The 27,809-nt window shown below is 52.5% G+C and overlaps 1 protein-coding gene across 1 annotated transcript; it reads left to right on the top strand.

The window, feature by feature from the left end:
* The first annotated feature begins 648 nt into the window (after positions 1–648).
* KANSL3 (KAT8 regulatory NSL complex subunit 3) lies at positions 649–27,809 on the top strand. The gene is made up of 22 exons (XM_085318606.1): positions 649–698; positions 1,819–1,989; positions 3,215–3,305; positions 3,619–3,804; positions 4,443–4,574; positions 5,300–5,416; positions 6,062–6,163; positions 6,302–6,373; positions 6,918–6,992; positions 8,029–8,186; positions 8,681–8,744; positions 9,129–9,329; positions 9,805–9,961; positions 11,336–11,413; positions 14,751–14,942; positions 16,782–16,866; positions 17,700–17,854; positions 18,399–18,511; positions 19,131–19,350; positions 19,596–19,729; positions 24,697–24,859; positions 27,080–27,809. Exons 1-22 carry the CDS (start codon positions 649–651, stop codon positions 27,661–27,663), a joined length of 3,300 nt encoding a protein of 1,099 aa, XP_085174732.1. The 3' UTR covers positions 27,664–27,809.

Below are 27,809 nucleotides of genomic sequence, written 5' to 3'. Positions count from 1 at the left end.
CAGTGGGGAGCGTGGGGGGGGTCTCTGTGGGGCTGGAGGGTCTGTGGTGCGAAGTAGAGGGAAGTGTGGGGCTCTTAGAGGGCTATAGGGTCTGCAGTGGGGAGTGAGGGGGGTCTCTGTGGAGCTGTAGGGTCTGTAGGGGGGAGTGTGGGGTTGGAGGTCACTGAGAAGGAGTGTAGGTGCTCTGGAGCAGTGTGGGGCTGGGGCAAGGGGTCTGTTGTGGGGAGTATGGTGCCCCTGTGGGGGCTGGGTGGCCTGTAGTGCAGCTTGTGGGGCCTTGGGGTGGACTTGTGGGTCTCCTGGGGGGCTTTAGGGTCTGTAGGGGGTGAGTTTGTGGCTCCTGAGAGGCTGGGAGAGGTTTGCGGGAGTAGTAGGAGACCTCTTAGGGGGTAGTGTGTGGGGCTTGGGGGTCTGCAGAGGGCCTGGGATCTGGGCATCCGGGTTTGGGGGGAGTGACGCTGGGGCTTTGGAGGGAGCTGGGGCAGGGCTTGGGGGACTGGGGCAGGGTCTGGGGGCATCTTTGTCAGCTCCTGGGTGGTGGTGGGTGTCCAGGGTGTGGGGCTGGGCACGAGTGCTGTGGGGGATTGGCATGGGGGGCAGCTGGGCTAAGGTTGGGGGCTGAGGAGCTGGGGAGCCCCTTATGGAGCCATGTTAGGGGGTGCGTCTGGGGSTGAACTCAGGGGTTATGGGGCTACAGGGTACTTGGGACCCAGCTTGGGGGTGCCTGGGGCAGGGCTGTGGGGCTGAAGAGGTGTTTGGTGCCAAGCCTGGGGGCTGTGGGGCTGGGCAGGGTGTGTGGGGCAGGGGTTGGGTTGGGGGTCTCGGCCCCGGAGCTCAAGGATGGGAGCGGGCTGTTACCTGGGGCCGATTTCAAGGGGTCAGGGCTGGAGGGGGGCTCGTGGCTGGGGTTCGGGGTCAGGGCGCGTAGCCCCACAGAGGGGCGGGGGGCGGCGCTGGGCCAGGAGCTGCGCGGTTTGGCCAGATGTGTGCGTGGGGGGGGGTGTTTGGAGCCGCGTTCGGATGTGGGGCGAGGTGCGGGGATGCGCTCGGGGCTCGGGAGTCGCGGCGGGATTTGGGAGTCGAGGCTGGAGCGCAGGGATTTGGCGCCCGGCTTGGGGCGTCTTTGGGATCGGGGCTCGTCGGCGTCTTGAGTGCTTCTCCCCTTTGCTTTCGGGGCGGATCTCTGGGCCTTTTACTAGCAAGGAGCTTCTGCCCGTCCTGCGTCACGCTGAGCCGCGAAACTCGCTTTCTGAAACGAGCTCGGGAGCTCGTCCGGCAGGAGCAGACCAGGCTTAGTGGGATCTTCTAAAGCACGTTCGTTTTTAGAGCTTAAAGCAGAGGCTCTCTTGSCTCAAGCCAGAAATAAGATACCTGCTTAGGAAGCCAAGTGGCCTGTGTTTGCTTAAATCCCTCTGCTGTGGATATTCTATTAAATATCAAGCCTAAGATGCTTCAGTGGTTTTTATTCACGCAATCTAAGCAACTGTCCAAGTGGTGGTCGGTCTTGCAGCCTGAGTCAGAGGTTCATGAGACAGAGTTGGACCCAGGATCCAGCTGGTTACAAATTCTTCTTGATTTTTTAAAAYGGGGCAAGGTGTACTCTGCAGGATACAAATAATGCAGTTCCGTAGTGGTCCCCTTAGTCGCAGCATCTTTGGGGAGAGACTTGAGAACGGAAAAATAAGTTCACAGATGTCTTGTGTTTATGTGGGGCAGGCAGATGCAGGTCCCTGAGGCATCAAGCTCGCTCTCCGGTCTGCTCAGGGGCTTTTTTTTCCAGATTACATCCCGTTTTCTAAAGTGGAATTTTTCTTACAGCGAGGCGGATATCCCCCTCGAYGTCGAAACGGTGACGCCCACGCCCGTGCCGCTCTACGACAACCAGAAAGCCCGCAGCGTGATGAATGAGTGCGAGCGCCACGTGATGTTTGCGCGCACGGATGCTGATGCGCCCCCTCCGCCGGATGACTGGGAGGAACACGTGAACAGGTAACGCGGGGCGCCAGGGTTGCTGAGAGAAGAAATTGCCATCCTGGGTGATTACCCCTGCGGTAGTTGTGCTTCGGGCACTCGTCTTGCTCGTTATATTGCACCGCGTACGAGTGTACGAAGCCTCRGCCAGGCTGAGGATGGTGTAGTGCCACGTGCTGCGTGATACGCAGTTGAGACCAAAAATATTTTAGAGCAGAAGTGAAGAGGTAAATTGAGGCACGGAGCAGTGAGGTGACTGCTCGGAGACGTCCGTGTCTGCAGCAGGTAAAYGAGGGCTAGGGAAGACGAGTCGGTGTGCTGGATCCGGTCCAGTGCGGCGTGTGCTTGACGCTTTGCGTCCTCTGTGTTCACTRAAGTCTTTAAGAAAGCTCCAGAGACCCAAACGGGTCACTTAATTGCCTTAATTACCTTTGTGAACTTGTGTTAGCCCTCTGAATAGTGCAGCCACTGCAGGATGGAGCCTTTTCAACCTACATGTCAACACCCTTTGCTTGCTGTGTATAGCCATATCCTCAGCTTCTACCGCATTTTCTTTTATCTTATGTTTTTCAGTACTCCCTTGTGTGTGACTTAATATACAGTGACATTCCTGAACCAAAYAGCATTCAAAGAAAATGAATTTTTCTGTCCAGATTCCTCAGCTGCCTGCTTTGAAACCCGTCAAATGTAAAGGCAGAGGCTGCTGTCYGGCTGGTTCTGTTCACAGAAGAGTTTGGGACAGTGATATTTTAGGCTACMTATAGGTGCTCAATTCAGCCATATTCCAAAGCAGAAAATTTAGAATGGAGATGTGCATGAATTCCATGCTTTTAAGAATCCTCCTTGGAAGCTTAGTCATTCCAGTTGGCAGTCCTGACGTTAGGTGGAACGGGGTGGTTTTGGACAGTTCCTCTGAGAGATGGAGAGAGAACGAGTGCTGAAAGGAATCATTATTTTTGTTTTATTTATTGCTTCTGTTGTTACTCTTACCTGTCTGATGCTTAGATGTTCACCAGTACAACTTAGTGTCATTTAAAAATGAATGGTTTCTACAGAGCCATTCTCTTAACTTAAATCTGTAGTAGTGAAACTTTGCCTATAACCAGCAATCAGTTTTTGTGACTGTAATTGTAGCTGATTCCCAGCTGTGCCTTGGAGACAGGCAGTAGTTTCAAGGGCCGTAATATCTCCTGGATGTCTGTGTAACTGTGCTCTCAATTACCTCTTTGGTTTTTRTTTACAGGACAGGTTGGACAATGGCCCAGAACAAGCTATTTAATAAGATTCACAAAGCGCTGCAGTCTGACAGGCTGGCTCGCTTGGCCAATGAAGGGGTAAGGTCTTTTATTCCCTATTTCTCTTTCATCTTTCAGCAGAATCATTGCCTGTGTGTTTTTATTCAGTCCCTCCTAGCAAAGATGCGCTGAGTCAAGATGAAAATCTTGGCCTTTGGGTTTTATAGTCTTAAAAGGGCGGGCAGCTCTGGGTTGGTTTGAACTGTGGTTTTGTCTTTKCTGAGAGGATGTTGGTCCTTGCTTGCTGCCAGAGGAAGCAGTCCAAGTCGATACTCACCTGTGGCTTGGGATGCACGTAACATCCTTGATTTTTCCCTTAACTTTTTTTTTTTTTTCACTTTCTATTTTTCAGGCTTGCAACGAGCCAGTCCTGAGGAGGATAGCGGTGGACAAATGTGCTCGAAGGGTCCGTCAAGCTCTGGCTAGTGTGAACTGGGACACCAAACTGATCCAGTGGCTTCACACAACGCTAGTGGAGACCCTCAGTTTGCCAGTGTTGGCTGCTTACTTGGATGCTYTGCAAACACTTAAAGGAAAGGTGATAAAAGCAGTGAAAGAAACTGTGCTATCTCATGTAATATTCTCCCTTTATAAAGCTTATTAAAGAAAGCTAATGGAGTATTTATCCTTTTTCGYTGGAGTAGTGGGAAAAATTTCTCCTCAGTGCCCTCTTTGCCCTTTCTATATGGGAGTCATTTCCCAGGGCAYTAACTCCTGCTCTTTCCGACTCTTTGTAGTAGTGCTTCTGAGTGGTTGTGCTAATTTGAGCTTGCCTGTTAAATTTTCTGTACCTTGTCTCCCCATTGAGAAGAGTGGGAARGAGAGGAGCGATAGCTCTGTGGGCTAGCACGGGACCTGGGAGGTTGGACTTCATTCCTTGTACAGCTGCAGAKCCCCTCTATAAATTTCACTGCTCTGAGTTCCTTAATGTGTGAAAATGTAAACTTTGTGGCKCTCTGTTCCCTGGAGAATTTGTTGAGACTTGTGCTGAGGTAGGCCTGTGCCCAGGTAGGGTAAGGACTGGTGTGGTCCTTGTATTGCTGCTCTGGATCTTCCACAAAATAGCAASCATTTACCAGGCAGTAATTGCGTTTCCCAGACTGCCAAATTGATGTTCAAAAGCCTGTAGAAAAGGCTGCGTGCATTTTCTCAGCCCTCTCTGGCCTTTGGTTTCAGATCCCCACCCTGATTGACAGGATGCTGCTCTCCTCTACCACGAAGACAGGGGCAGCGGGTGCTGAGGCTCTGTCTCTGCTGCTGAAGAGACCTTGGGACCCAGCAGTGGGYGTCTTGTCCCATAATAAACCAGTGAGTGTCTCCTGGGGCTTGCAAGGAGTRAGAGGCTGGGCTTGCTGCCTGGCGCGCGCAGATCAGCTTTATTCTTCCTGTTCTTTTGCTGGCCACCTCCTTCCATCTCTTGCATCGTGAGTTGTTTAGACTTGCTCCCTTTAGGAATCTGCTCTGCCTCCTCCTGTTCGTATCCGCCTTTCTCCTATCCCACTGCGAGAGGTAACCTGTRTGATAGTTGAGAGTTGCCTGCTGTTTGGAGGCAATTCCTTCTCTTGGGATGCATTTCCCCCCATTATATCCTGAGGTAGCTTCTACTAGGAAAACTTGCTTGTTTTCCAAGACCCTGACCACTTCATCTGTTGTGCAGAGGAGTCAGGGCACTGGGTTTATAAATAACCATTTTAACTCGTCCGTGAATTATCGGGGGTTGCACTGGGGTTGTCACCAACTAACCCTTATTTCTCAGACCCATTGGGCGGATGTTGTGGCCTGTGTGGACTTTCTGTCAAGCAACAGCTTGTGTAGTGTGAATGTCCTCTTGCACGAAGCTTTGCGTGAGTTGCACCTGATGAACTGCGCTGTGTGAGTGAGGGTCCTAGGTGAAGCGGTGGAAGGGGAGGACTGGTGTGGATGGGCCTCCCTGGAAAAGCAGCTGTGTCTCTTTCTCAGAAAAGCTATTGGAACAGAGGGGTCTCGGGCAGGGAAGTTGCTTTCTCTTATGCATCCTGTGTTGAACTTTGTAGAGCAAATTGCCTGGTTCTCCCCTCATCCTGATTGCTTCATCTGGACCCTCCAACTCCATGTTCCCCGCTTCTCGACGGCACCGATTCTGGCAGTCACAGCTTTCCTGCTTAGGAAAGGTTTGTATTACTGGTTTTGAAAGGAGGGAAGTTCAAACTAGCAGCTCTTCAGAGGCAAGCTGTGGCAGACTGCAGCTGCTGAGCTTGCTTTTGTGTTTTTCCAGCGCACCGAAATACTCAACTCTCCTGATAGCAGAGGCTGGCATCTGCCCTTGCACTGTTTAGCRTTTGAAGTGTTCTATTCTGCGTGATGGGTGGAAGTTGCCCAAATCCAATACATTTGGGATCRTGGCAGGAGGCCTGCCGTGCAAAGTCAGAAGTCAGCAGCATTGYATTGTTGTTGTTACTAAGGATCAATGAGTTTTGCAGTAGAAAGGGTTGGAGAAGAGAGTCTRTACAGCATTAGGTAACCTTGCTCTTCGCCTGGATACAGGGTTGTTCGCAGCCCTCTTAATGTGTCAGATGCACTGGGCACACAGGAAWGAGATGAATAGCGGAGACTATGTGTGGGGGGGATGCTCTATTTCTTTTCCTTTTTTTCTTTTTTTTGTAGCTAGAAGTGAATCTCCAGGGTGTGTGTGTAGGGGGGAGCATAGAATAGACATTCTTATGCAGACTGGGTTCTAGTCCATGCAAATTGTTGTCYGTACCTCTTGTCCATGGTAATGCCTTTGTTGTTTATCCATCTTTCATTTCAAATGACAGGTGATTCCGATCGCCACCCACCTGTTGAACAACGGCAGTGGCGTGGGAGTGTTGCAGTGTCTTGAACACATGATCGGGGCAGTGAGAGGCAAAGTGGCGGAGGTAAGAGCAACGAACATATCAGGGGGCCTGTGCCGCTGCCTTCAAGCTGTTCACCTTAGTTGTTTGGGCTTGGCCACCCAAGTGCATCATGCTGTTGCCTATCCCTCTTCTTCCACCTGCGTCCTTTTTCTCCCGTAGATTCACAACCACTTCTCGCACAAGCCGATCATCCTGATCGGGTGGAACACAGGTGCCTTGGTGGCCTGTCACGTAAGTACCTGCTTGTTTCGCATCCTCTCAGAGGCTGCTCAGCAGCTTCAGTTAATCCCTTAGACCATCCGGTTCCATGCTGCCTGCCCTGTGTTGGGTGGCGCAAAGAAGGAGACCTTGCTAAGTACGTGTTTTGTTCAGCACCCTGAATAACAGGGCATCTGGAGGAGGAGCAAGTCTCTTGAACTCCTCTCTCCCAYACACCCATTTATAACTAGAGACTATCTTCAAGGTAGACATGACTGCTGCTTGCATTTAAATGAAGCCAGCAGAATTATRTATGTATTACTGTTGCATCTAAAGCTCAGAGGGATTTTTCTCTTCCTTTTCCTCTTTTTGAGGCCTGGCTTTGAAACAAACATTTCTGATTGTGGGGGGCATAAGGAATTTGAGTTCTTCAGTATTCCCCACACCCCTTTTAATCAACAAAGCAGAGTCTAARTAGAGAAGATATTTTTGTGCCCTGGCAGGAGCCCAGCAAAATAGCCTTTGCAGTATCAATATATTTGGCTGCTAGGACTTTGACTGTTCCTTTTCTGTGCAGGTTTCAGTGATGGAGTATGTCACTGCAGTTGTGTGCCTTGGATTCCCTCTTCTAACCGTGGATGGACCCAGAGGGGTAAGGAATGAAGGGAGAGGGGGACCATTTAAGAAACTATTTATTTTTTTTTTTAACCTCCCTAGATTGTTTCATAGAATCTAGCTTGGAAGTCCAGGGATAATTGGAAGACCTTTGAGGAATGTCTGTGTGTCTTGGAATATGTTTTTGTTTGTTTTTTCCGTTTGGAGCAGAACGGCTGTGCGCCCAGCAGGCTGGCCCGAAGGGATGTCTCTGGGTTTGCTTGGAGAAACTGTCTGGCCTGTTGTATCTGTAACAGGATTCCTGATGCGATACCAGGAACGAGAAGAGTCCTGTGTTTACTTGTCCCTGCTCTGACATGTTTTTGCAGCTCCATCCTGGGGTCTTGTGTGTGGGTCATTTGCTGACTGTTATTTGGCACTTGGCAGCAAAGATGGCACCTTAGGGTGATTTTTGTGAAGCCCAAATAGCTTTATTACCTGACCAAATTRTCACTGTTTGGAAATAACTAAGGCTGTGCTATGGAAACGACTAATTCTGAGAGTATAGCGGAAATCTCGCATTGCCCCTTTGCAGAAGAGCTTTGCAGGAGTAGGGTGCACTTGAGCAGATTTTTGTTCAGGGCGCTGTACGGCTGTGTAAATACCGCCTGGGGCTCACCTCAGAGAGCTGCAATACTGACTGACTTGCTCTTGGCATTTCCTAAGCCTTGTGCTGGGTTTAATGCAGTAAGAATTTTGAAGCAGGGAAGATGCATTGAAGTAGAGTATCTGGGTGTGGGGGAGAGTGTCAGTCTCAGCTGCTGTAAATGAGCACTGTGTACTGATTTGGCTTGTGAGTCAGAGTTTCTCATGTGAGTGTGTAATCTTATGCAAATGAACCRTGCAAATTGTATTTCCCTTCCTCCAACACGCGGTTACTACACGCTAGGATTGCACGTGAAGTGCTGTCTGGCCCGCTGTGGCGCATGTCTAACCATTTAGGAAACGCTCGCCTAATTCAGGAAGGTCTTCAGCTCCAACGGCTTTGCACCTTGGCACATCCCTCAGACTTGCAGGTCCCCTTACTCTTGCAGGACGTTGATGACCCTCTGCTGGAGATGAAGACCCCTGTCCTCTTCGTGATCGGTCAAAATTCCCTGCAGTGCAACATCGAAGCGATGGAAGATTTCCGTGAGAAAATTCGAGCTGATAACAGCATGGTGGTGGTGGGAGGAGCAGATGACAATCTCAGGTAGTGTGCTGTGAGATGGGTACTCTCTTCCCAGAAGCTTGCTGGAAAGCTGATAAAATTCAGTGTTTTTATAGTGCTCATCTGGAGGAGATTTTGATGTGTTTAAGTCAGGAGCCTGTGATAGGGAAAAGTAAATGAGAGGAAAAAAGGAAACGTAAAGCTCAGCTATTGGGGTTGAAGATGAAACTCTAAAGGAGAAGAAGCATCTTTCTTGTTCTGGTAAAGCTTTGATCCTGATACTGGTGATGCTGAGCCCTTTTGATTGTCACCAAAGTTTTCCTCAGTGCCTCTGGAGGATGAATTCTGGCTTTCCAGCAGACGATGTTCTTGAGCTGAGCACTAACAGAGCTGATAATCTTAGTGTCAAATTGAGGGAGGGAGTGAAGCTGCCATCACTTAAAAATTACTGTCAGATTAAGAATAATGTTGTGATTGTGGAAGGGGAAAAATGAACGTATTTTGACTTCTGTGTATGCCTGGTTTTTATTTAATAGGATAAGCAAAGCCAAAAAGAAGTCAGAAGGCCTGACCCAGAGTATGGTGGACAGGTGCATCCAGGTACAGATAGAAGCCTGCTTTTTACAGTTTATAGCTGTAATAAATGTGTTGAAATGTCTCAGTGCCCATGATTTTATGACCTTACTGCCAGGACTTGTTGGGCAATAGTTATCTATCTCCTTAGGGGAATTTTGAAGTCTCTGCCTCCTTTCAAGAGGAGAGACATGAGCTCAGTAGAGGTAAATCAGTAGAGTATGAGCTTTAGTGAGAAGGCCAAGCTCTCCCTGCAAGGTTTGAGGGTTTCTGCTTGTGGAAGCTTAAACCTAGAGAGCCCCATCAGTTTGTGCCTTTGGGAATCTTGGTTCTTTGTTCTCTGAGCAGTGAAGGTTGGTTATTTAGAGGCCTCCACACGTGGAGTCTAAATGTGTGTTTCATCTTACCTAGGATGAAATAGCCGACTTCCTGACTGGAGTCCTTACCCGAGCGGAGAGCCACTCGGGCTCTGATCCCCGCGACTTGGATGCTGAGAAAAAGAAGAAGCCGCGTGACTCGACCAGGAGRGACTTGTCGTTTGACTTGCCAGAAAGAACCAGCAGGCCTGCCTCGCCGGCGGCCAAAGTGCCCGCCTCGCCTTCGGGCTCGGAGGTGAGGACTCTCTCCAGGATGCTCCAGGCTGGGGCAGGCTGAGATTGTGCGAAGGGATGCTTTTGTACCGCTGAGACAGGTGGTGAGAGATGTCATTGGAGTTGCGAGAGGATATGAAGGGACTAGTGGCTTGTGCTGGGGCAGAGAAATCTTCCAAAACAGACTGCAGCAAAATGCAAGTGCAAGCTTACACGATGGGCTTTTAGCCTCTTAAACAGAGGGAAGCCTGCCCTGTGGCAGAGGGGAAGGCTGGGTGTGAGAAGGGGAGCCGGGCAACTGTGGCATGATAATGTGCCGTCGTCCCTGGTCTCCGTGCCTTTTGGAGGATACGGCACGCTGTTGTGGTAGGGGATGAGTTCGTAGGTGGGGGGGTCAAGGATGTGCATTATTGCTTGTGCGCGGTTATGCTCAGCATGACGACCACCTCTTCTCTCGGAAAAGTGTGGATAAGAGCTTTTCCTTCTTTTCCAAGCAGGACTTATCCAGTGTCTCCAGCAGCCCCACTTCAAGCCCCAAGACTAAAATGGCTGCTGTGTCCTCCATCCAGAAGCCCAGCCAGATTAGCACCACGCAGCTGCTGAAGAGGCAGGTCCCAAGGACGGACACAGTCCTGACGCACAAGCAGGCACAAGGTAATACCCTGCAGCTTTCCCACCCTCTCCCCTCTTATCGTCTCGATTTTTGGTCTCTCTCTGCCCAGACTTGTTTAGGTTTTGTCTTCCGAGTCCTATCTTGATTTCCAAACTTCCTCTGGCATTTTTTTCTACAGCTCGGTCCCCTTTCACTGTCATCTGAAGGCAGTAGCCTGTGGGAGTTGATACTAGGTTGGAAATAGTGYTTTTGCAGCCTACAGATGCTTTGCCACTGTTCAAAGGGAGAAGGGTTTTCACTTGCTTTGACTGACCAAGTTGCCACATAACTGTAYTGAGAGTTTGTTTTGGGTGCGAGTCCCTTGACCAGGATCTCGGCAGCAAAAGCTTGGGAAATGAAAGGTGCTCAGGAGATGGTTGAGGCTATTGAATTGTGGCTGAGACAGTGGGGTTTGGATAATTACAGAATTTTGCATCAAATGGCAGAGGGAAACACGCTGAGAGTAAGAAAACAGTTTGAGCTGTTTCTTGTGCTGTTGGATGCTCATTTAAAACCTTAACTGTGCAGCTGATTTTGAAAGTTGTAATGTAGGTAATGCTTTGCTGTTGATGATCCCTTCTGGAAAATATCAGTGGTGCCTGGAGAATAGTTCTTCACTCTCCCATCTCTCCTTATTTCTCTCCTCAAGAAACGAGCAACAGGCTTGTTGTCATCTCCTGCAACAGTGTGACCCTCCACAYGCTCTAAAGTCTTGCTGTAACTCAGGACAGGCTCTAGGGGAAATTCAAACCTGGATTTTGCTTAGTTTCTCAGGGTGTGGACTGATGAAAWCTGCTTCACTTTCTCTGAGTTGAAGGAGCAATTTTCCAGATAGCATGTGGGAGGCTGGAGGAAGGTCCATGGAGTGGCGTGTGTTGTGGCCAGCTTATTTTGTCAGGAGCACTTCTGCAGTGTGACTTCTGGTGTGTGTTTTGTGGCAGTAAGGCGTTGAGGACCTGGGATGTGCTKGCTGAGGTTTGCCAGATGTTTTCAGCTTTTCAGCACAACTGCTCATCCAAGCTAGCTGTACTGACGGTACCTCACGCAGCTGGTATTTGCAGCCAGCCTGGACTCCTTCCCTGGGCCAGATGGCTCTGGGGCTGGAAAAGGCTCGTGTTGTTCGGATGTGCTCTCCGGAGCAGCCGGGACAGGAGCGAGAGCGCTAATGCCCCTTGCAGCGTTGACTGTGCTACGCGTCCATCCGGAAAAGAGTTCGGTGTGTCTCCGTGTGCCTCATGGCTGTACGAGTTGTGTCCAGAGCTCTCTGCTTGCCTGCTCYGAGGACTCTGTCTGTGGGTCGCAGTGGTGTCCCTGGAGTTCGCTGCCCCCCTCCAGAGCCAGGCTGTGATACTGTAATTCTCTCTGATTCATTTCAGCTCAGTTTGCTGCTTTTCTGAAACAAAACATGCTGGTGAGGAAAGCTCTTCCTCCTGGCACCTCTTCATGTCTCTTTGGTGAGTATCTCCTCACTTCTCACTCCCTCTCTCTGTCTCCCTCCTTCTCTCTGTCTCTCTGCTACCTTCTTTCACCATCTTCCTCTTCCCTTACATTCGTTTGGGGATGTAGTCCAATGTGTCCCCTTGTCCCCCTGCTTTTTGCTTTCCCATTGCTGTACTTGAAGCTAAAGCAAATGGCCACGTGCTAGCTAAGAGCATTGACCTTCCTGAGCTCTCCCCCTTTCCCTACCCTAGTAGGGAAATACTGCTCTTGGAGCCATGTAATCTGGCAGCAGTTTTCCTCTGACGGATTAAAATTTAGTAGATGATGTGGTGGCTTCTTGTGATCATGAGCATAACCCTTTTCGGTGCTGGGGCTGCGGGGCTGAGAAGGGGAGGCGGACTGCAGCCTGAGAGACCGTGTGTGTCGATGGAGAGTCCTTACCACCCAGAGTGGCAAAGGAGCTKTCGGCGGGCGCGGAAATAAAGAACCGTCTGCAGAGATAAGGACTTGCCAAGTGATTTGGAAAGGGCAGATGTGGACATGYGAGAGGTGGAGAACAGCGGAGAGAGCAGGTGGAGGAGTGGCCTTGGGGASGTGGTGATGTACTGGGAGCAGGAATTTAAATGGCAGAGTTCATGAGAGAGCTAGCCTCATGTGACTGCCTGGATCAGGAGACTTCCAGAGGTGAGCAGTCGTCTTAGTCCTGTGATGTCTCATATTTGGATGCTGGAGCACATAAGAGGGCRGTGGAGCTCAGTGTGTCAGGTGCTCTGAGGGTTTGGGATAGAGGGGTGAGATTCACCACTCATACAAAGATATGTTTTGCTCTCTTGAGTGGCAGTGGCCRTGACTGCACGTATCTGGGGTTAGGAGAGGAAGAGAGGTTGAAATCCAAGGAGGTTGTGTTGTCATCACGTGTGCTGTCACTGTCAGCTCTCAGTTGAGGTGACCCCAGGCTGCTGAGAGCATTAATGTGTGTGAGAACTGCCTTTCTGCAATGCCCCGAACGCCCGTGCTGCTTTAACTTGACAAAGCAAGCCCTGGATGCAAAGTTGTCTAGGGTATTTAGGCATGCTGTATACAAGCTCCTCTGATACTGTAGGCTCCCTGCGTCCCTTGAATGCGCACAAGGTATGGTCCAAACTGTACAGGTACAACCGGGCTGATGAAGTCCTGAGGCAAGTATTGGGCTGAGCTGGTCGTTTCAAGGATTTCCTTCTCCCTTGAGCCTTGTTTTTGAGAGACTTTCTGCCCTCCCATGTGCAGTGAGATGAACCTTGGAGCCTATGTGGAGCAAGTAGTGGAATARCTCTGTACTTAGCCAGAGTCCTTCCACCCAGCATCTACTGGGAGGAGAAACTGGTGGCTGACATGGTTGTTCACCTGCCCATGGGGAGAGATGGAGAGGCTTTATGTGGGATGTACAGGCAGCCTGGCCTGCCTTTCCCTTGCTTGTGCTCTGGAGCAGAGAGCAAGGGTCAGCAACTGGGAACACGGGACAAAAAGATCTGATGGAGGATCATCAGCTGCCAGACAACCGCAGCGTCCCTGAACTTCCATTTGCTTTAGCTTTGGYGATGTTTTTAGTTGATGAGATCTTGAGGCTTGTTCCTCAGGTTCCGCTGCCTGAGCTGCGAGGTAGGAAGCCGGGACGTGTGCTGTGTGCACTGGGAGTGTTCACTGCCGCCTGGGGGGCGGGTGCCTGGGTGCTCCTCTGGCACAGCGAGCCCTTCGCAGCAGGAGCCTGCGTGTGATGTGGGCCTCAGTGAGACGTTGTACGCCTCTGAGCGACCAGAAACAGTCCTAAGGCTTTGCTTTCGCTTGTCTTGCAGCAGGGACACGGAGACACGTTGGGTTGCTGCTTAGCAATGCTTTGAGGGGCACCTAACACCGCTGCCTGTGCATGTGCCCTTTCACCGTCCYGCTTGGCTGGTGGCACCGTATTGTGGCGCTCTGGGGGCTTCGGTGCCTGAGATCTCTCCGGACGGCGGTTCTGCCCGAGCATGTTTGCGGTCGGGTGGGAGGCATGGGAGCACTGCACGAGTGTCATGAGTTAGCGCGCTCGAGCCACGGTTCATAACAACAGAGCAAGTCCGGTGTTTGTCTCGGGGACCGGAGCAGCTCCGAAACRCTTGGGGTCTCCTAACATTAGGGATTTGGCTGCGTCTTGTTCTGCACCCGCAGTTTAGAGATGAGTAGGTGCTGTGGTTGGCCTCCAGGCTGTTGAATACATGGCTTGGATGCCCAGGACTCTTGCACGCAGGGAGTTAGCTGGCTCAGGAACTGCCTGCAAGAGCCCTGATGGAGGGAGTCCCCTTTAGCTCCGGGGAAGGCTTCTCCCGGCCGTCACAAAGCCCAGCAGCGCCGAGAAGCGTTTCCGAGCGCTGCCAGGCTGCAAGCGCTGCAGCGGAAGGCGCATGGGCGCTCTCGCTCTGACCCAGCCCGCCAGCGTTTCAAGTCGGGGCCGGGCRATCGTGCACCGGCTGCGGGGCATGCGTGCAGAGGCGACAGGCAGGATGTGATCGCGGTTTGTTCTTGGGCTGCCGGGAGGTGCTTGTTGTGGGCTCTCTCTGCCGTTCAGATAGTCCCTGCCCTGATGAATGTTGAGCRGGGCAAGACCAGATGTGACAGGTCAAGGACGTGACAGCAAAAAGAGCTGTCGGTGCGAATGGGAAATCTCAGCTCACTGCTTTCCTGTCTAGCRCGGAGCATTTTGGGCTCTGGCTTTGCTGCGGCACCTTCCGTGCTCATGGCTGCTTTGCTTAATGTCTCTAGGGCCCCTCTGCGGTTTTGTGCGGCCCTTGAAGGGCTGGCTGCAGCGCCGCAAGGGATGCGCTGACTGAGCGACACGCGGATGCCCGTGCTGGCGTGTCGGAGGAGCAGGGAGGCCGTGGCTGAGCACTGATCCCAGCGTTGGTAGCGCGCCTGCGCCCGCTGCGCGGGTCTCTGCACCTTTGGTCCATCATCTGAAGAGAGGGGGTTGATGACAGGATTGATTATACTGTGCTTCGAAATGAAGAGTATTTGTGAAGATGCATTATTCCCTCAAGGAGCTGGTTTTCTCCGCTGCAAAGGCAAGACAGGTTTTGGATGTGAGCCCACCTTAGTCTGTGTGTAGCTTAAGCTAAGTACTGGCTCTAGGAGTAGCTTAGGGCGTGCAAAAGTCAGTGTAGGTGGTAAAGAGAGTGGGTTCCTGGTGCATGGGAGATGGGCAAGGCTGGCATGAAAAGGGAGCTGTAGAAGTCTGCATGGGCATGTGTCCTTCTCCACACCTCAGTGTGCACGGTGGAGTTGCACTGACCTCGAGGAGTCGGGCCATCGGTTTCAAAAAGCTACTTCTGTGTCCCCCAGTTCCAGTCTCCTCAGAGCCCTCGGAAGGGGCTGAGAAAGATGATGTGCGTATGCAGCTGAAGAGGCACCAGACCCCCAGCCCGACCCAGTGCAGCAAATCCTCCAAACGAGCCAAAATCAAGGTGACCATTGTCTCCCACGGAGATGCTGCTGGCGTGGGGATCGGAGCGCCCCTCACCACCCAGCCAGAAAGTGAGTTGCGATTCCCTAGCCGCTTTCCAGCCAGCGAGCGGGTTGCGGCTCTGCCCGGACCGGCTCCGCGTGCTGCTGCATCCTCCGTGGCACGGCCTTGGGGCGGGAGGGGCAGGGAGCTCTGCTTTTGGAGGAGATAGCAGAAGGAAGTAGATGGAGAGGTTCAAGGTGCGAGTTACTTGGTGCTGTTTGGGATAGCTGGGGGCCTGACAGCGTGCAGCCAGGTCTTGGCAGGAACCTCCGTCTTCCGAAGCGATTTGGCTTGCACGCTTTCGGGGAAACGCTTGCCTGCAGCCTGGTGAGCAGTGAGATGATCTTTACACCTTCTCCCGAAACACTGAGCCGCCGCTGGAAGCGGGACACAGGTCCTGGTGGACCCTCTTGCTCTAAGTAGGTTGTGCGGGTCTTCGATTGTGTCGCCTGCTTGCGGGTCCCCCGCAGCGGGAGCGACTCCGGCGCGGTGGAGAGCAGGTCTGCAAAGCTCTCGCCTGGGATGTGCTCCTGCTTTACGGATCACCGCAGCGTTGCCTCCCACGGGAAGATCTTAGCGCGTTCGGGCTTCGCACGTCAGCCGAGTGTCCTGCTCCGCTGATCCCCCTTCGGGCCGTGCAGTGGCCTGAAGTCCGTCACGATACGCCTTTGGTGTACGTATTTACAAATTCCAACTCTTTTTCCGCCTGTGTGGCTGAGAAAACCCCCTATGAGGAGCGCTGCAGAGTTCCCCGCAGTCCAAGAAGAGGCAACGTGTGCGGCCTTCCTCCCTCTGAGCCTTTGCGAGGGAAGCCAGAAGYTTTGGCTACCGTGACCCTTGTATTTCCAGGACGATATTGCGTTGGTGCTGCCCACGCTAGTATGCGCGACTTCCCCACGTCAGAGCRCAGAGCCCGATGTGTAAAGCAACTGGCTCGTGGTTTAGCGTTAGCTTGATGCAGCGCAGGACTGAAGGGTCAGCACTTCCATCTGAAGTATTGGGAAATCGGAGGTTTTCAAAGCTGAAGAACAATTCTGCTCGTTCTGAAACATTTCTTGGTTAATTTGACAGTTGTTTTGTACTGTGAAAATTAACTAATAAATATACATCCTTTTCTAACGTTACAAATCATCTTCTGGCAGCTTTGAAAATCTCTGATTTCCAGAGCCTTTTTTTTTTTTTTAATTCTCCAAACTTTACTTCTTTTCACAGAAAGGAAATGAATTGCAGAAGTAAACATGAACCAAACAAGAATTCCCTCTTACCGCGTGTGAGCAGGAGGAATGCACAAGACCAAACGCATTTGTACCCCAAACGCCGCAATAAACAAATCTTGTGACTCGTCGCATCCCTGTGTATTTTGTAAAGTCTCTCTAAAGAACGCTTACAAAATCGATCGCTAGCGAGCAGCAGTACACGAGCTAATGAACCGAGGCGGCAGACGTGTGGAAGGATGATGGCGTTAGGAGGAGGGGATTAGCGGAAATGACGGCGTTTAGGAGAATTTAGCGTGGTCGCGAGGGCCTGAGGGGCCACCGCTTGCAGATCTCGAAGCCGATTCTTTCGGTCGTCCTTGCTGTCGTTGCTGCTTTCCCAACGGCAGCTTCTTTCCGTATTTTTTTATTTTATTTTATTTTATTTTTTAAATCTGCGATTCCGATGTGTTTGCTAATCCTGATTTCCCGCAGCGCGGTGGCTAGCGCGCACGTTTCTGGCGGCGGCGGTTYCCTGTAGACGAGGTTTGTGAGCAGGACGAGCCCGGGGCCTGCGGCGCTGCTCTGCGTCAGTGGGTAGCGTGCGAGAGAGAGGGGGATCCCTAAAGTCGCGTGCGGAAGAGAGGGTGAGGTTTACGTCTTTTTCTTTTGCAGTCGGTGCCGGAAAGCCAGTGCCCGTGGCTGTTGGCCAGTGCGTGCCAGGTGCAAAGGAGCTGTCGGGCCTGCTCGCCACCCCCAAGTGAGTGTGTCTTTATTCTTACGAGTTGGGGATCTCTCTGGCAGGCTGCTGATGTGAAGTGCCCTAACATGGTGGTTTCCAAATAGGCAGCTTTCTGGCTGCGTCTGTCCTTTTTGCTGGATTTTGCTGAAGCCCAGGAGACGTTTAGGCTCCTGAAAACCATTTCTCAGCTGGTGGTCAGGTCTGAGAATGACAATAACGGGCAGAAGTAGAAGGTGTTGCGGCTGTTGGGCTGTGTCTCTATATGGCTTCCTAAATCCAGGTTTGCTATAGAGCTGCTTATCTGTCTTTTGAATGCCTGTGTCAGTCTTTTTGGCAAAAACTTAACCTTGCTGTCTTTAATCCTTCCCTTCATCCTCTCTGGCAGTAAAGCATTTCTTTCCCCAAGACAGGGCGAGGAAGCTTCGATATTAGTCTTTGCAGCTGACTTGCCGTAAGGATTTCTTTTGGAGAGTTTGTCTGATGTTGACAGTCTCTCGTAACATGGTTTTCTTCTTTTAATTCGCTCTACGTTTTGGAGAGCCAGGCCCTGATGGACCTGGGAGCAGAGGAGGAGAAGAGCTGCTCTCTTACAGAGCACATTATAAATGGAAAATGTTTCTCTCCAAGGTGGATTTCTTTTTTTGTAGGGTGATGCAGTCATTGCAGCAGGTAGGTAGCTGTACCCATATTAGTAGTTCACTTCAACTTGGAAATAAACACATTTTGCCATAGGTGCTCATTGCTCTAGCTGCCATGATGGACATAGAGAAACTTCTTTTTGTTCTGAGCCTTAGGCTTCCAGAAGGTCCATGTGCGTTACTAACCAGAGTCTTTCTCTGCTTGTTTTGTAGGTTGAGTTCAGCAACGGAAACTTCCTCCTCTAGTCCTGTCCCATCTGCCGTGATCCCCAGCAGCACGGCGCCCAGCGCTTTCCACGCCCTGCAGAGCAGGCTGGTGGCCAGCGGCGCCCACTGCTTGCAGGCCCAGCCGGCCAGTACCCTCCAAGGTACCTGCCTCTCTCCATGTCTGTCTTGTGAATATAAAAGGTAAACTGGGTTCAAAATCATTTGCTGGATTCTGGTTTTTTTTTGCATTCCCCCGTTGCTTTGGGATTTGTCCTGCAGTTGCTGAGGCAGCTTTTGTAGTGCTTTGCTATCTCAGGAGCCCACGGAGATGCAGTGGGATGCTCTAGTGAGTCTGAATGAGCAGCAGGTGACCTGGTCATTGCATTGTCATTTGAGTGCAGCGATGCCTTGACATGCCAGACATTACTTCCTTCCAGGAAGGAGCAGGAGCAGCTGTTGTGCTGTCCAATGCCTCCCTTGTTTTACAGCTGGCCTCGTTTGCAGCCGTGGCAGTGAAATGTGGTGGACTGTGTGTTTGTAGATGGGCTAGGAGGATCTCTGATCCCTAGAGGCAGGGTGCTTGGGAGGCTGCTTGTCAAAGAAAAACTTCATGCTGACGCTGCCACGTGATAGACGAGAACCTGGAATTTCATGGTGGTTAATTCTCTAGGCTTGACTGTTTTTTATTTATTTATTTTTCCTCAGGAGCAGCATCTGCCAGCAGCCTGCTACAGGGGCTGAGCTTCAGCCTGCAGGACATCGGGACCAAGTCACCAGCCCTTCCTGCCAGCGTGGCTGCTGCTGGGCCGCCTGCGCAGGTATGCAGCCTGCGAATGTTAGGGAAGCTGCGTGGATAGTGGTAACAGCTGGAGCAGGAGGGAACCCCCGTAGATCGCACTTGCTCTAGGACCAGAAGTGATGAGGGGTTCTAGGTGTTGRGGTGGTACATCCAAGCTTTGGCTGTGTACTAGGGACTACAGGTTTCCAGTAAGTGGTGTGAGTTTTAAGAAACAGGCTATGGGAAGTCGTACTCAAAACTGGGCTGAGCAAACATGTAGAAAATGTTGAGAAGGACTTGGAGAATGGGCTGGAGGGATCCGAGTCTTGTTCTTCTGGAGTATCATACTACAGGAGGAAAAAACTGCATCTGTGCGTCTCTCGGGCTGCGCTCCCTATCCTTTCAATTTGAGGAGACCTCATTCAGAAAGGGGTGCTTCACTGCATGGTTGAGCCACAGCTTCACCCAGTCATGCTTTTGAGTTGAAATTAGGGTATTGAGACTGTAAGGAACAACTTTTAAACCTCCTTGCTGCCTCCTGAGTGAAGTATGGAAACTCTCTTCCTGACTTCAAGACCTTCAGCCTCTGCGAGAGGGAGGGGCTGTGCCATCCCACCACCCCCTTTCCTTCCAGATGCTCACAGCACTTCTCTTTCCAGACCTCAGCTGTGAAGACGCCTGCGCCTCTCCAGAGCCTGAGTGCCATAACTACGGGCACTGGCACGATTGTCCGCACCATCCCGGTTGCCACCTCTTTGTCTCTGGGCGCTTCGGCAAGCGGGAAGCCCACAGCCATTCACCAGCTGCTGACAAACGGGGGATTGGCGAAGCTGGCCAGCAGYCTGCCTGGCTTGGCTCAGATCTCCAACCAGGCAGCAGGTGAGGGGGAAGGGGACAGGCAGACGATGCAGGTGCCTGGAACATCATTGTCATGTGGCGGATGGGTGTTTCCAACATTTATCTTGCCTTTGTGGTGCTCTCTGAGCTGTGGTTATGGGAATCTTCATGTGCTGGTAATTTGTGCTCCTAAAGGGAAGGGACTTTTCTGATGCAGCCCCAGYTGGGTGAAACACGGTCTCTACTATCCCCATGTCTGAAGGAAGTCTCTCCTGTTTGTTTTCTAGGCTTGAAGGCCCCAACGACCATTACTGTGACACTGCGTGGGCAGCCTAGCCGGGTGACCACGCTTAGCCAGGCTGCGATGGGGGCTATCCAGCCTCAGCTCGAGGAACAGCCRATGCAGACGCAAGCACCTCAGGTAATTTTTGGCATCTGCTCTGTCACAAAAGTGTCTGCTGCCACTCTGAGCCTTTTCTGACCATGGTGGTCAATGTCATGGAAAACTGTCCTGAGGGAAATGAAATGGTCTTGGTCACTCCATCTCCCTTGGAGATGATGAGTTTTGTTGCTGTGCTGAAGCTGCCTGCAGTGCCGTGTAGTCRAGTTAGGATGTGTATTGCCGCTCCTGGGTGCAGCACCCTCTTTGCATGTGTGTGGATCAGCCCTTTTCTCTGCACAGAGGAGCCTTGCAAGGCAGTGGTTAAAGGAGGACCCGTGTCACCTCTGAGTCTCTCGGTGGAAGGGTTGCCTCCTACAGGGAGGTTGTGCTCAATATTATGCTAGAACTGCACCAAGGAAATCACTCTTTGTCTGAACTTCCGAGGCTGGCATCTGCATGGAATCTGCTGAAGCTCCAGGCTTTCTTGGCAGTAAAAAGCTTTGGTGGGAGGAGGAAAGTTTTTTTTCTCGAGCATCTGTCTCCTTCCCTTATTCAGGTAAYGAGGTGGTTCCAGCAGTGCTATCTGGAGTCCTTGTTCTCTTGAAAGTGCTGCTTCTGACTGTTAGATGCGAAGCTGTGCCCTGAGGGCATCTGGGGTGCTGTGCTGCTTGCTTTTGCAGGTCCCCAGGTTCTGCTTTTTCTCACTGCCATGCTGTTGAAACTTAAACATGAAGTGTTGAGCATGTGCTCCGAAGTCCTATTTGTTTACAACAGAGCTTCTTTTGGAGATGCCTCACTGACAGAAGGAGATGCTTTTACAGTTTGGACTCAGCATGCTAGGTATTGTCTCAAAGGGTCCTGACTGTGTGCCCTGCTTCCCAATATACATCTTGGTGTGGTTGAGTTGAGAAYATGAGATGCCAAGCTGGAGAAGGTTTTCTTTTAGTGATGGTAGAGGTCTCAGGTACTGTAACTTGGACCTCTCCATCCCAAATCCTGGACTAGGACTCTGACCTTTTGGCCTTCAGCAGAGCTGTGCAGGCAGGAACGTGAGCACCCGTTGTCATAGTATGTCCTAGCCCAGCAGCTACAAATTCCGAATTGAGGCTAGTTGCAAGAAGGAAACAAGCTGGACATGGAACTTCTGGGTCCTTGGAGGTAGAAAACAAATCTAATGCAGATATAGTCTTGGTCTCTGTCCTAAACCACTATCAAATAAAAGATGGTTCTGGTCAACTGTTCAGGCTCTCCGCATGGAACGGTGGTGGCCATGATGTGCCATCAGCAAGGTTTGAACCTGAGCCTTTATTTGCTTAGGTGGCTTCCCTGCGATCCCAGCTCCGACACTGTATGAAGTCCTGTCRGTCCTGTGGGTCCTTTCCCAGAGATCAGGGTGTCTTTGAGAATAACAGCTGTTGTGCTGGTGTTTTGGGGAGATTGCCTGATCAGGCAGTGTCCTTGCTGGAGGCTGTCCTTTCTGACACGAGGTTGAGGGCCAGTGCAGGGGCCAGCTCAGGCCTGTGATCTGCCGTACAGAGCRGAAGGAGACATCGTAGGAAGGGCTGCTGCTGGCCTGAGGATGAGGTGRCAGAGCGGGTTTTGGCAGGTAACACCAGGCTGGTTCTTGTTTGGGATAGTGGCAGTTTTCTTACGGACAGTGTGAAGGGAACCATGGCCTGAGTTGTTGAGGCTCCGATGACACAACGCTTCTCTAAGGAGCAAAGCTTTGGGGGTAAATGAGARCTGTGTAAGCTTGCCAAAAGCCTTGAGTTGTCTGGGATTCAGCTCAGGAACATCAGAAGCACTTGCAGAGTGGAGACTGCCAGTTGCACCACTGATAAAATGAGATGCTATCCCTTCGCCCATCCTAAAAACTTCGGATAAAACTGRCTGTCCAACGGATGCTGTCTCCAGTCATTTGAGACACTCACCTGCAGGAAGAAGTGAGTTTAAAGGGCAARTGAAGAGGCTCTGCTAGTAAGTGTTACAGCTTGGGCACTCAAACAAATACTGAGAATCCCATGGGGATCAAGCCCCAGTTCCCAGTGGGGATTAACAAGCTGACACTGAAGGGTGAGGGCATCTGAGGATGCCAAGGAGATCACTCCAGATTGCGCTGGCAGTTTTCTTGCGCGTGATCTTCCTACTCCTGGTGTCACTAATGCAGGTTCCCAGCAAGTAAGCTGGTGTAGGAGATGCAGAGCAGTCTTCACAGATGAAGCTCTGTTTCTGATCTCTCTTGTCGGGAAGGCTCAAGTTTTAGGCAGCCTGGTGGAGTCAGGGAACGTGCTTCTACTCCTTGCTGCTGTCTGCAGGGGTTGTCTCTTTGGGGTTGCTCCACGCCCCGAGATATGTCAAGGAAGGTATTGTCCTAGGGGGATTGTTGAGCCTGCAGGTGGAAGCTGGGTAAGTCAAGCCGTAAATCCTTCATTTGCCCTGCGCTAGTTCAGAGCTGGCATCGTGTTCACCATTACCAGTCATTTTCACGCAGCAGCAGAGTCCTGGATTGCTGCTGATTAAAGCTTGGCTACGGGAGCATCCGGTTCCTTCCTCCCTCGACTCTTTTTTGTGTCTCTTGCAGTCRCTTTGCTAGGGCGACAGAGCCTGTGAGCATTGGCAGAGCCGGTGCGCTGCCGGCCGAGCTAGCGCTCGGAAATACAGGGCTAGCRATGCTCGGCGTATCCACTGTGCAGCATCCCGTCAGTGCTAAGAGGAGGGTGAGTCTCCCTGCTGTATTGCCTTGGAGGTCTGAACCTCTTTATCCCAGTCGGAGTCTGGTTTTGTGCCCTTCAAAGGCCATTTGAAGAAACGATCCGCGGTGGCATGCTTCCCTTTATCTTCTGTAACCCGCTTCGAGAAGCCCTAAATGCATCTGGCAGAACAGTGACTTGCCAGTGGTATGAAACCCGGCGTAGATGGGCTCCAGGGTATTGCACAGGTTAATGTTTTTAAGGCAACGACACTCGAAACAGGATGTTCGATCCCAAATGTGACTTTCACCTACAGTGCTGAGTCTGTGCGCTCGAGGCAGTGATGAATTGGGTGGCTGGCTGCGGGAGCTGCTTCAAAAGCAAACTGAAAGCTGGCTTTTACGGGAAATGGAATGAGCTGTGTATTTTTGTAACTAATTATAGTCTGTATCAGCGTGTTGTGTGTACCTTTAGCATGTAGAATTACGTAATGTAGCAGTGTTTCCTGTAAAGAGCGAGTTTCTAAAAGGCTTTGGGGGGGGAATAACCCCATGGCATAAACTCTTGTGTTTTCAGCAGTAACCAAAACTGTTGTCGGTTGGGTTCCCTTTGAAATTCCAGCTGACGGCTCGTGCAGGAAGCATGAAGCCCACGCRTAGGCTGTGCGCTGTGATTTTAAACTTTGGGGGCTGGGGCGATGTCTGTAACGGCCGAGATGCGATTTAAGTGGGCAGCTCTCCTTCCCCCGTGGGCTTTGGGCATTAAACAGAAGSGGGAAGGCTGAGGAGTCTCAGGTTGGTGCAAGAGCGTTCTGCAGGTAGCAGAGTAAGAAAATTTAGGGTATTTGGGTGGCTTTAGGGTGAAAACATGAACAGTCTTCAGCTTGTGTTTGTGAGAGACTGCTCCACCCTTGATCTCCACCAACAGCTTCTGTACGGTTCTCTTCTCCGGTGTGGCTGTATGCAGACAGTTGCTCCRTGAAATGCAGAGTCCGAATGGTGCCGATGCCGATCACACTGTTTTCTGCCTAATGCCAAACAGACGTAAACGCCGCAGTGACCAGAGCTGCAGGCTGAGGTGGTGATTTGAGCTTTGGGCAGGGGACAACCCTAGATGGCATGAGGAGAGCTTTGTTGGTTGCATTTGTGAATGAAACAGGCCTTGAGGGCTCTTCTTGTTTGTCTGGAGAGCGTCAACCAATGAAGCAYCTTGGACTAAGGAAGCTCGTGCACGAGCATCAGGAAGGAACAGCTCAGTCTCGTGCTAAGCATTATAACCGGTGCTTATCAGCGGTGGAGGAAAGTGAGCAAACTGGCTCTGAGGAGCCTGGATGAAGAGGCTGGTACCTGTGTTTATAGCTTGAGAGCTTGCTTTGGAGTTGAATTTATGGCTTTTAAGTGGTTAGGGTTCCCAGGGAGCGCCCACAAGTGCKTGGCAAGCTTGCAGTTGCTTACCTGGAGTGCTCTGTTGTAGATGCACCRCCTGGAAAGAGTGCAGGCAAGTGAAGGTGGCCCAGAGGTGGTGTTTGAAGAACTCCTCAAATAGGGTAATTCATACCATTGAAACTTGTCTCTAAAGGCCAGTGTTCTCCAGAAATGCCCTGGTTGGGCTGCGATCTTCCTTAGGACACAAATCCCAGCTCCCCAGTTGAGGCAAGGGCGTRTTGGACATCTGTAAGTGTCTAGCAGACACCGATGCCGGGCAGCGCAGCAGGTTGTTGTAAAAGGGGCTTGTACGGCTTCCACAGGCAAGTGGGGAACTCTTCCGATGCAGGTGACGTACTTGGTTGGTTGTTTTTTTCCGGACTTGGGTGGGCTTTCGCTGRTTCCAGCAGTAACAGCGCGTCATTCTTGCGAGAGGGTCCGTGCCAAGCGAGAGCTGCTCTTGAACTTCCAATTCCTGGCTGCTCTTTCAGAGAAAAGGAGAGCGAGACTGATTTCCTAGGGTTGCTGCTGACAGCCAGAGCCAGGAGTGGGAATAGAGCCATCCCATTGCACTCCAGGAAAAGGAAATGAGTTTGTGCCAGTCTCGGCCCAAGCGCTGGTAGTGTTGTTGGGGTTGGAAATGACGCCACTGGCTTTAAAGTACAAGTCTCTGCTTATCTTGCTGTGGATTTTCCCTTGAGGTTTAGAAATGATCGAGCAGAGTTGAGGGCAAGGTTAGAAGCCCTGGAGAAAGGGTTTTATTTTGAGCTGAGGGATGCCGTGAGCCCTGAGGAACTGTCGCAGCCCCCTGCGGATGGTCCGGCTCTGCTCCGCCTCGAGTCCTGGTGCTCCAGTAGCTTCCAGTAGCTCTCCGTTGCTTTAACCCTTCCAGGCTCCAGACGGCGCAGTCGGGAACTTGGCCGCCCCAGCTTCCAGTGCCGCCTCTCCTGGCAAGCTGCTGTCTCAGATGGATCTCAGCAAAGCCCAGGCTGGCGCAGAGATGGCTCCTGCCGACCCCACGGCCCACCTGACCGCCGCCGCCGCAGCACCCGTAGGTGAGGCGCATGGCACTTGCGGGGCGTGGGCGGCCGGCCTGGGGGCCAGAGCGGAGGCCGGGTTGGAGCCATGCCTGCCCGCTGACCTGCCACGCTGGGGAACAGCCGGGCCCTGCTTGAACGGTGCTTATTTTTAAGTCCGTTTTTCTGTTTTTAAGTCAGGTCCCCTGTTAAGTGGTTTCTCTGCATGAGTACAGGCAGTTCTGATTTGGCTCGAGGCAGCGGTTTTCGAGCAGTCGAGGGGGCCTGGGGCGCTCGACCCGTTAGCCCGAATGCAGAAGTGACTATCCGCGGTTGGCGCCCCGGGCCGTCGCAGATCTTCGTTCTATTTTTGTGCTTACCGCCATCACGCGCTTGTAGCATTAACCGCTCTCCGTGCTGCCCACGGTTATTTATCTCGCCGGGGGGGAACGGACCCATCCAGCTTCCACTGAATAAATGCTGTGGASCTATTACCCAGCCAGCAGCTTCAGACACGCAAGCTACACGAGACGGTGATGCAGCCCGCTGCATCCTCAAAGGCTTCTACACAAAAGCACCCGCTGTCAGCCCAGCCAGTGTTTTGAATTCCCTTGGTCCGAGTGATTTCCAAGTGAATGGAAGGACGCGCAGGTATGAAGCGCTTAGAGCAGACCAGGCCTGATGGTGGATGAAACGTAATGAAGCCGTGCTGGTTTCCCAAAGGGCGAGCGAGGCAGCTCTGGACCACGCTGGGGCGTACGTTGTTTTGCTGTGCTGTTAGCCCTCCTTGCAGGGATTAGATCCCAGCTAACTCCAGCCGTCAGCCCTGACCACCGCAGACCTCTGGACTCTGCTGGCCTCCCCCAGGACTCAACGGGGCGGGAGTGCAAAAGCGTTGTAGTTGATTCTGCTGATTTGTTTTTTTTTTCCTATCCCTTTTGCTTTTGTGTTCTAACTGGTGGATGAATTTGGAGGTGGGGAGAAGGTTTCCCCTTTTCGCTGGAGGCTCAGGATGACTTTGAATCCCACAACAGGACCTGTCTGTAGAATTGCTGGAGCAGCAGGGCAGACCGGGGTGTTAGTACAGGAAATTTTCCAGCCTTTCTGTTTCACGGAGCAGCTGTTGCTGATGCCTTAACAGCACCTTGATGTCTCCATGCTGCTTCCCAAGCCTGCATGGGGGCGACCAGAGTCTCTTGTTGGTGCTGCACTGTCCTTGCAGCCTCTGTGATCCCCGCAGCACGGTAGGATCCGTGTTCCATCCTGGTTAGGGGGTCGGTCGTCTGCATTTGCTCCATGCTCTCCTTGCTCGAGCSTGGCACTTCGATTCGGAGAGGCGCGCGCTGTGCTGACGTTCGCGACGCGCTCTCGTGTCTGATGAGCGCGAGGGAGGGCGCGATGCATCTTTGATGTCATCAGATCTGAGAGAGRCAGTGCCGCGTTTAGTGTGGCCCASCACCGCTTGTTCGTCGGTGCAGGGTCCTGGGGAGCCGGAGCAAGTCRCAGCCTTGGATGACCGCCGGGCTGAACCGCGGGCTGCTCCAGGTTGGGGGTCTTTCTGGTCAGCTCAGTCTTCAACCAGCAGCGGGTCTCTGCTTTTTCCCCTGCATTGAGCACATCTAAATGTCATTTCAGTGACGTGTCCCTCTGCTCTCCTGGTGGCAGTGTTCAGTTTGCTCTCCAGTCTTGCGGTGACCTTAGATGTGGCTGGGGGCTGCATTTCTGCTGGAGAGCCAACTTGGAAAGGGCAGTAACCTCCCCTGCCGCCTAGAGCGTGAGGAGGAGTGTGAAGAGCTTCATTTCACGAAGCCTGAAGTCTTTTACCCACCTCCTGGGATGGAGCRTGACAGGCATCTGAGCTCCTCCAGCGGCATCTTGCCCACCTTCACTGCTGGTGGGATGATACCTGAGCTGATTGAGGGCTTCTCCAGAGCCTGGTCGCCGAGAGCAGCGTGAGCTCGGCGTGGCCCGAGGCGGCTCGGAGGGTGGGATAGGGTGAACCACACCGCGCTCGGCTGAGACGCGGCCCTGACGTCCCCTCTCCRTGCAAGGGGACTTTTCTGGGAAGAGGCCAGGCTCTGCCCGTGCCCGTGGAAATGCTGGGGTTCGTTTTGGGGTCTCGTTCTGGAGAAATGGGTAAGGCAAGGTCTCCGCGTTCACCTGAAGCCTGCTGACGGCGCTGCTGCTGGGGGCTGCAGCCCAGGGTGGCGGGCACCCGTGTCCCCGCGGCCGCTGACCGCTCTCTCCCCTTCTCCGCAGTGACCACCACCAGCCCCATGAAGACGCTGTACGTCATGTCGGATGCTAAGCTCTCTGCGCTTACCAAGTCTGTGATGGGTGAGGCTACCTCTGTCCCCCTCAAGCCGCTGGGCATCCAGCCTTCCTCCTCCTCTTCCTCGTCTTCTGCCAGCTCTCCCACTGGTGCCGTCACCTTCGCCACCTCCCCCCTGGCCAGCGCCCCCAGCCCTCCCAGCAGCCTGGTGCACTCGAAAGTGGGACCCGTCCTGCAGACCGCTTCCAAGACCGTCATCCTGACCTCGACGCTGGCTGCGGTGAAGGGCGACGGGCCTCTGGGACACGGCGGGGAGAAGGTCAGTCTGGCCAAGAGCCCCTCGGCCCTGGGCCATGCCCTGGGGGCGGTGGAGACCCTGGGGAGGGTTCCCTCCGTGGTGGACGACGGGAGCACCATCATCCACACCAGAGAGACTCTGGCCAACAGACACTTGCTGCCCCAGGGTRTGCTGCCCGGAGGGACCGGCACCACGCTCATAACCCTGGGCAGCAGCCTGGCCGGCTCCTCCATCATCGCCACGGCGGGGCCAACGCTCGGCCAGAAGCCCTAGAGAGAGCTCCGGGCGCCTCGGGCCTTCGGGAAGGCCCCGGAGCGGGAGGGGAGGTCACGGGGGGTCAGTTAAGGCTGGAACAAACTGGAGGGGAAGTTTGCTGGTTTTGTTGCTGTTTAATAAAACTTTGGGGTTTTTTTGTTTTC

The sequence above is a fragment of the Rhea americana genome, unplaced genomic scaffold, assembly GCF_003343005.1.
Source record: "Rhea americana isolate MKP2758 unplaced genomic scaffold, rheAme1 scaffold_544, whole genome shotgun sequence".
NCBI classification, from domain to species: Eukaryota; Metazoa; Chordata; class Aves; order Rheiformes; family Rheidae; genus Rhea; species Rhea americana.
The sequence above is the reverse complement of the archived record's forward strand: the minus strand, read 5'-3'. Positions and strand labels throughout refer to the sequence as shown.